The sequence below is a fragment of the Phaseolus vulgaris genome, chromosome 11 (genome assembly GCF_051622355.1).
Source record: "Phaseolus vulgaris cultivar YP4 chromosome 11, ASM5162235v1, whole genome shotgun sequence".
NCBI classification, from domain to species: Eukaryota; Viridiplantae; Streptophyta; class Magnoliopsida; order Fabales; family Fabaceae; genus Phaseolus; species Phaseolus vulgaris.
In genome coordinates, this window is record NC_143508.1 from 52,402,527 (window position 1) to 52,411,148 (window position 8,622).

Consider the following 8,622-nt stretch of genomic DNA (forward strand, 5'->3'; position numbering starts at 1 on the left):
AGTGTTTAGATTAAAATAACATTTTTTTTTTCATTTTCTATATATATATATATATATATTTAAAATAAATAAAAGATAGAATGAATATTGAGAGAGTGAATCTATACCAAACCAAACTCAACTTGGTTCACAAATTTTTGTTACAAAAAGTCTGCCCAAAACCAAAGTGCAGTCCCTTCACTATGATGACTCCCACGTGGGTGTTGTCACGAACCAGATCGGCACGTGCAGCTTCCTCCACAAAAGAAACAATTAACTTTTAGGTCAAATTACAACCTTTTTCGCTTAATTCTTTTTCTCATATTATTTATTTACATATTTATCCAACTAATCAAATCTTCAATTAATAATATGTTTAATTTTTTAAATATTCAACCAACTTCTTTCATTTTTTAAACATAAAACAGCATTGCAATTATAACTTTTAGATTATAAAATGTTCCTTCTCTTAAATGTCAATTAATAGTTATACTTTATCAGTGACAATTTTGTGTTGTTAAACATTAAAAAATTGATTAATTAGTTGTTTATTAACAATTCAATTAAAAAAATAGTTAAAACCAATCAGTTATCTTAGAAAAACATGAAAGAGATTGAAAATGGTGTTGCAAGGGAAATGACACATTTATGATAATTAGTTTACCTGTTTTTAAAAATAATCCCACAAGAGGTTTTTTTGTTTGTTTAAAAGCAACACAAATTTCTTTATTTTGAAAAAAGAAGTTAGACAAAAAATATCAAAAAATTAAACATTACCTTTCAATAATGAGTAAAAGGTAAATAAAATAAATAAATATATTTAAGGAATACTTCTCATTCTTATACCAAAACAACTGAATAAATAATTGAATTATTGTAGTACATAATATTCCTCAAAACAAAAGCTCAAAATAAGCTATTCCTACAACAAAAAACCTACCTTAACTTAAACCCACAACAAAAAAAACTTAAATATGTTATTTTATGAAACAAATTTTGAAAAAAAATACAGAAAGATAAATCTTTTTAAGGGAAAAAAAAAGTGGTGAAAACATAATTCCTTAAGTTGAAGTGGTGCTGCAAAGAGAAGCAATAAATAAGCAGCCTAAACCAAAGTTTTTGAGTGGTGGTGTTCACTCACCCACAATTCACCCTATATAAGCACCAATCTCCTCATGGAGCCTCCCCAAACCTCAACCCCCAACACCATTTTCTCCAAACCCCTCTTCAAAATCTTCTTCTCTTTACCATTCAATTCAGCCATGGCTGATGGAAGAATCAGCAGCAGCAGCAAGAGCAATTCCCTCATCCACCACCCCACAAACCCAAAGGGTGGTTGGAATGCTGCCATCTTCATCATTTGTGAGTCCAATTCCCCCATTTTCCCTTTCTCTCCAAACACACACACATTAGAATAAACAAACACTTTGCACAAACCTCACATCAAACCTCAATTTTTCCAAAAGTTAAGGATGTCTATGCAGCAAGAGATTGATCTTGATCTTTTCTGTGGTCTTTTCTGTATAAGGATTTGAGACACTCAGAACCAGAACTATTTCATATAATGATGTTTATTGAGTTCTATTGAGTTCCAATTCCATCATAGTGTGATGATGTGAAAGGCAATCCAAAACAAACACACATTAACTTGAACTTAACCCATCAAATCTCACTCTCTTTTCTCTTGCATCACCACAAGTTTGATCTTGATTTAATGATGTTTTTGTGCAGTTGTGGAGTTTGCTGAGAGATTTGCATACCAAGGATTGGCAAGTAACCTTATCCAGTACCTGACAAATGTTCTGAATGAACCCATCACACAAGCAGCAAAAGATGTGAACACATGGGTGGGAGCTTCTTCCCTCTTCCCTCTGCTTGGTGGTTTCATTGCTGATTCCTATCTGGGTCGCTTCAACACCATACTCTTCTCCTCGCTCATCTATCTTCTGGTAAGTCAATTTTTTTTTTTTTCATTTTCACCCCTTTTCATCATCTTCTTTTAATCTTTTCACTGTTGCAACAACTTCAATTTTTCTTTGGGTAAAACATGCTCGTGTCTCTCTTCTTCCATGCTTGATTCTTGCCAAATGGGTGGAATCTAGTTTCTGTGCTCGCTACTCTTCTGATGCAACAACTTTGTCTTTTTGCAACTTCACTCGGTTACGTATATGGTCCCACATCGTTCAGTAACCATAATAAACATATAAATATAATATTACATTTTCACTATGGCTTTTCTCGTTCACCGGAATCTCGTAGCCGCGATATTTTATAGCGGCAAATGCAAATAATAATTAATAAAGTGCCATGAAATAAATTATATGTTTTTTTATTATAGTTGAAAACTATTTCACTTGATTACTAATATTTTTAAAATTATATTCTTTTATTTCTCTTTTTGTTTATTATTGATATACCTCACTCGAATCTTTTAAATGAATTTACAATTCTTTCAACATTAAGATATTTTTTGGTCAAAGATTTGGTGTGTTTCTGAAATTTGTGTATAATAGTATTTTGCTCTTTTAAAAATGACAAAGTATTTTAATTTAAAAGGATTTATATGTTATACAAAGAGTACATTTAAATTTGTGTATAATAGTATTTTGCTCTTTTAAAGAAGACAAAGTATTTTAATTTAAATGGATTTATATGTTATACAACGAGTACATTTAATTTGTTTTTATAAAGTTATTTTTATAAGGAATATGTTGGAAAAGGAAATTTTGTAAATGATTGTTTTTTTAAAGAACTGTGTGTTACAGTTGTCACTGTTTCTGCTTTGAAAATATTGATAATTTAATACAACATTAATTAAAATATTAAATGAGTTAAAATTTTCACCAAGTTTTAAGAGTGGCGTGTTAGAGTGAATCCATAAAATATTAAATTAATATTTCATTTAATTACTCCTGTAATGGAAATGAGTCTAATAATAAATAATTATTTTTAAATTATCATCATTTTTAAAAATTTTCTTGCAATGAGGTTATAATTTAATTTATATTTTTAAAATAGTTTTGTTTTTTTTTATGATTTAAAATTAATTAAATTAGAGATCATTTTATAAATTAAAAAAATTATTAGTATTTAAAGTAACTTTTATTATTAATAAAAAAAATTAAAATAATTTTTAATTTAATATTTAATCATGTTATCAAAATTTTAACTACTTACTACTTAATTTAAAATATTAATAATTAAAACTAAGATAGTTAATTTAAATATTAATTTAAAAACTATTATAAATTTACATTAATAATATAAATCACTTTAGACATTAATAATTTTTGTTGTCTTTAAATTAATATAAATAATTAATTATTTTTTTCTTTAAATTTGATTATTATTTAATTTTTTTCTTATAGTGATTTATTTATTTTTTAAATATAAAAACCCAATTGAATTTAAATAAAGACTAAAATTTGAAACATAGGAGATACTTGATTCTTGATCTTACATAAACACAACTAAGTCATGTTAGGTTTCAATATTTTGGATTCAAAAACCAACTTTTTCCAACACTTATAAGTTCCTTCCACCACCACTTATGAACTTTTTCTGTGATGTTGAAAAAAGTTTGAGCAATTAACAAAGCCAATAATAACATAATGAAAAACCCCATTAGCCAAATAAATTATGCAAAGGTGGTGACATAACTTGCAAAACACACTCTTGATCATGATTCAATTTTGTGCACTTAATTATTGAGATGTCAATTGTGTGGGGCATTAACACACTTTTCCACTTCCATGGAACACTCAAATGCTTCACCACATCTATTGTGATTCCAATATTCCGTACAAGATTTTGCATATTTCCTGTGATTGTCCACATTATACATGCCAGCCATGCATGCACTGTCAATTAGTTTAATGCATAGTTTTAGCCATTCTTGATGGAAGAAGAATATCATATGTTATCCTCTCACATGAACATCTCTATGCTACAGGGCATGATCTTCTTGACTCTTTCAGTAACTGCTCTCAAGCACAAGTTTCTCTTTTTTCTGGCACTTTATGTCCTCGCCATCGGCGACGGAGGTCACAAACCCTGTGTTCAGACCTTCGCCGCCGATCAATTCGACGAGGACACGCCAGAAGAAAGGGACACCAAGAGTTCCTTCTTCAACTGGTGGTATCTAGGGATTGTTGCTGGCTCCACTGCTTCTGTTTTTGTTGTCATATATCTTCAGGTAAATTCATGAAATTCATTTGTTTTTTTAATTGGGTAGAATATATATATATATATATATTTTTTTTTTTTCATGATTTTATATGGTAAAGTGAATGTTATTTGATCATGTTTTTAACAAATTTAGAGATTAAAATGAAACTTTTTATTAATTTTAAAGATTAATATTTAGATGTGTTGCACTTTTAGTTTGGTTTTTTCATCATTCATGATAAAAAAAAAGCTAGCATCAATTTGATTGTCTAAATATTGGTAACACTAAAATGGATTTTTTTTAAGAATAGTTCTTCTATATCTAAATTGGCTAAAAAAATCAAAAGGTTATTAGAAAAAAATGATAATATAATAATAATGTTATAGTATTATCTTGAATTTTTGTTCGTAAAAACATGTTCGAATTTTTTTTATCTCGTGACGTTAATTTGATTCCAAAACACGGGTAAGTTATGAAATATTTGTAAATGAAAAGAATCATTCGAGAATCAAATTGTTGCTAAAAAAGTCTTTAGAAAATCTGTCGAATGACAAAAGTTGGATTTCCCCTATTGCTAATTTGTTGTTTTGTAGTGAATTTCTTACTTGAATTTGATAAGAATCACGTTTAGCAAATCTCTTCCATGTTTCATTCGCAAGCATCATTAGTGAAGTTGTATTTCAATTTCACACACTTAGTCAATATTTAAGACGTAACTTATTAACTTAGGTCCATTCCATGCACTATTAGATTTTGACAACACACAAAAAATATAGTTAATTTATTTAGTTGTTTTCTTAGCCCTTTAATATTTTTTCGAAGTCTAGGGTTGAATCTCTACATTTGTTTCTTGGGAAAAAAACCATGATTGAAAACCCCTATTGAAGATTAAACTATTGTAAAACATTTGATTAAGAAAGTGATTAACTAATCAAAAGATGGGCATGGAAACAATGTAAAATATAATATTCTAGTTGACATTAAATAACAAATTTTCTCTTATAAAAGAATGGTTTGAAAGGTGGGTCATAGGTGGGACTAGTAAAATGCAAAAAAGCAATATAAAATTGATTTATTTATTGTATGTGTATAGTAGTACTATAGGATAAACACCCAAAAGAGAATTTATGGATCACAAGCATTTCTTTATTAGAATATCAAGTTTCACTAACATGGGAACATATTCTTCACTAAGTCTTTTCCATTTATATGCACCACCCTTGGACAAGTTATTAGTGAAATGAATTTTTCATTGTAAAAGGTGAGAAGAGTGTTCCATCACTTTTATATTTTACAAAGAATGTTTGGCCATATATAGACAAAAATTGAGTTTACACTACTAAAAGTCTCCTTATAATGGTAAATAATATTTTTAGTCATTTGACAAAACATCATTAAAGTGTTATAATTTTTTTGTAACATTAATAATGAGTTTTTTAGGTTTTAATCATAATTACCCTCATAGTCATTTAAAAAGTGTTTTTGATGGATCAACAAAACAAATTTTATAATAACATGTGCACCAAATGTAAATTGCAAACAAAAAAAAATCCCATGAACCCACAACTCTATGTTCACTATAACCCTACACAATCAACACAAATATATGTTTATGTCATGTTATGTTCCTTGATCATGTTTTGATATATGATTGTAAATGATGATGTTAATTGAACAAACAGGACAATGTTGGGTGGGGAGTGGGGTTGGGAGTGCTGTCAGGAGTGTTGGGTTTGGCATTAGCACTCTTCTTGTTGGGAATCAAAAGGTACAGAAAGGAAGGCCCATCAGGGAGCCCATTTACCAGGCTGGCCCAAGTCTTTGTCGCCGCCTCACGCAAGTGGCGCGTGCACTCCACGCACGGCCTCAACAATTATTGTTATGAGGAGGAGGAGCATCATGAGCCCCATCATCTCCATGCTCAATCCAAAATCCACACTCTCCTCCATACCCTTCAATATAGGTGGGTGCCACCTCTTCTAACTACTAGAACTCTCCACATTTTTCTTTTCCATCATTCTATAATACTTTCTTTTTGCTAACATTTTTTGTGTGTGACTAGAAAGAAATAACATTTTTTTTATAGATCCACCTTTAGATCAAAAGGGTTCTTCAATAAGAATTGTGATTTACTAAAAGTCATTTTTTTTCTTCCATGAAAGCTATGCCTTACTATCTCATGCCCATTTGAAAACACTTAACTAGCTTCTCCATGTGGTTTATGATTAAGTAGAAGTGGAAGGAATGATGATGAATTTGTGGTGGGAAGAGTAAACTAAGTTCATAGAACATGCATTTTAGTGTGATCACAAGTCATTGAGCAACTAAGTTGAACTTTTTTTGTTAGATAAGAAAAATAAGTATAATCAAGATATCTATAATAAAAACTTTCGTGTTAGATGTTAGATATTATTATGCAACTTGACATCTGAGTTAGGTGTCAGATTGACACCTCACGACTCACATTCAAACTAAAATAAATGTTAATAAAATAAGGGGTGCCCCTCTAAATCAAAGTTTCAACCATTGTTTTAGAAAATCAAATGTGTTACACAATGAAAAAGTGCACCTTTCTCATTTTGAAAAAGTAGAATCCTTTGTCAAACACACATGGTGAATGCAAATATTATATGCACACCACATTTTTCATATCTAATGTTAATAAGTAGGTGTCTCTGTTTCCCTCTTCTTTTTTCTTTGCATCCTTAACACAAGCACTTCTGTGAACACTACATTTTATAATCACAAATCAAAAGCATTAAACTAAGCATTGCACATGTTTCAACACAAGACTTTAACATAGACTTGGCCACTACCCAAAGGAAAAAAACATAGACTTTAGGATTATTTAATGCATTCTACAAGTATCTTATTAGTTGTACCACTGATGGAAGAATTATTCCCATCACACACACTGAAAATCCAATTGGAGTCAACTCTGAAACATGAAAACTGATGGGGGCCACATGGGTTTGATCCATGGTTGGAGTTGATACCAACAACTCATTGTGGAAGAAGGACACTCTTTTTCTTTTTCCCTGTGTTTTTGTTCACACTTTCCATTACCACATCATTGCTGAGACGAAAATGGATGAAACTGAAACAGGTTTTTGGACAAGGCAGCGATGATTGATGAAGTTGATGCCAAAAGCAAGACAAGAGACCCTTGGAGGCTCTGTTCAGTGACACAAGTTGAGGAAGTGAAGCTTGTCCTTCGCTTGATTCCAATATGGATAAGCTGTTTGATGTTCACAGTGGTGCAATCTCAAGTGCACACATTCTTCATCAAGCAAGGAGCCACAATGGTGCGTTCCATAGGGCCACATTTTCAAATCCCTCCAGCATCACTCCAAGGCCTTGTTGGAGTCACAATCCTCTTTGCTGTGCCATTCTACGACCGTGTCTTTGTGCCACTAGCAAGAAAGTTCACAGGCAAAGCCTCTGGGATAACAGTGCTGCAGAGGATTGGTGTAGGACTTTTTCTGTCAGTTCTCAACATGGTTGTGTCAGCAATTGTGGAGGCCAAAAGGGTTGGTGTTGCAAAGGAGCATGGCCTAATTGATGACCCCAAAGCAGTGTTACCAATCACCATTTGGTGGCTGCTTCCTCAGTACATGATCACTGGAATGTCTGATGCATTCACAATTGTGGGGCTGCAAGAGCTCTTCTATGACCAAATGCCTCATTCTTTGAGAAGCTTAGGAGCTGCAGCATACATAAGCATTGTGGGGGTTGGAAGTTTTCTTGGCAACATTGTCATAGTTGTTGTGGAGACTATCACATCAAGGTCTGGTGAAAAGTGGCTTGGTGACAACATCAACAAGGCACATCTTGATTACTTTTACTGGGTTTTAGCAGTGTTAAGTGCTGTTAACCTTGGCCTTTATGTGTGGATTTCTATGCTTTATGTGTACAAACAAGTTGATGAGGGTCATCATCATCATCACACAGCAGATCATCAGGGTTCTGACCATAAGTATAGAGCAGGAGTGTGAGAGTGATAGAACAAAAATGTTAAGTCTAGGTAACCATTCTAGTTCCAATAAATAGTAGTTCATCTTGAATTTCACTGAGAGGGTTTAGTGTGTGCTCATGTTCTATATAGAGAGTGAGTGAGAGAAGGTAATTTAGTTCAATCTAGTTATATATATATAATATATGGTTAAAGGCTTTGTTAATCACTGTATAAAATCATGAGTTAATATATAGTTTAATTCTGAAAAGGGCCATTTCTGATTGGTCAAGTGAAACCCTAATTTGCAAAAAATAATCTTTGGACTTGCATCTTCAAGAACTCATGAGAAAATATCATATGTTATAATTAAAGAATTAGTGTGTTTGAAACTATACCTAAAATGTATTCATCATGTAATATCATTTAGCAAAGTTTCTTTCCACTAATAAAAAAATCATTAAATAATAATTAAATTTAAAAACGAAAAACAATTAAATTAAATATAATTTAAAAGACTTAA

At 31.2% G+C, this 8,622-nt stretch overlaps 1 protein-coding gene across 1 annotated transcript; it reads left to right on the plus strand.

Moving 5' to 3' along the window:
• Nucleotides 1-1,034: 1,034 nt before the first annotated feature.
• Nucleotides 1,035-8,376, plus strand: LOC137821015 (Major facilitator superfamily protein). Its single transcript, XM_068625406.2, has 5 exons — nucleotides 1,035-1,341; nucleotides 1,711-1,928; nucleotides 3,932-4,174; nucleotides 5,830-6,110; nucleotides 7,254-8,376. The coding sequence occupies exons 1-5, from the start codon at nucleotides 1,155-1,157 to the stop codon at nucleotides 8,140-8,142; spliced, it is 1,818 nt and encodes a 605-aa protein (XP_068481507.1). The 5' UTR covers nucleotides 1,035-1,154; the 3' UTR covers nucleotides 8,143-8,376.
• Nucleotides 8,377-8,622: the final 246 nt, after the last annotated feature.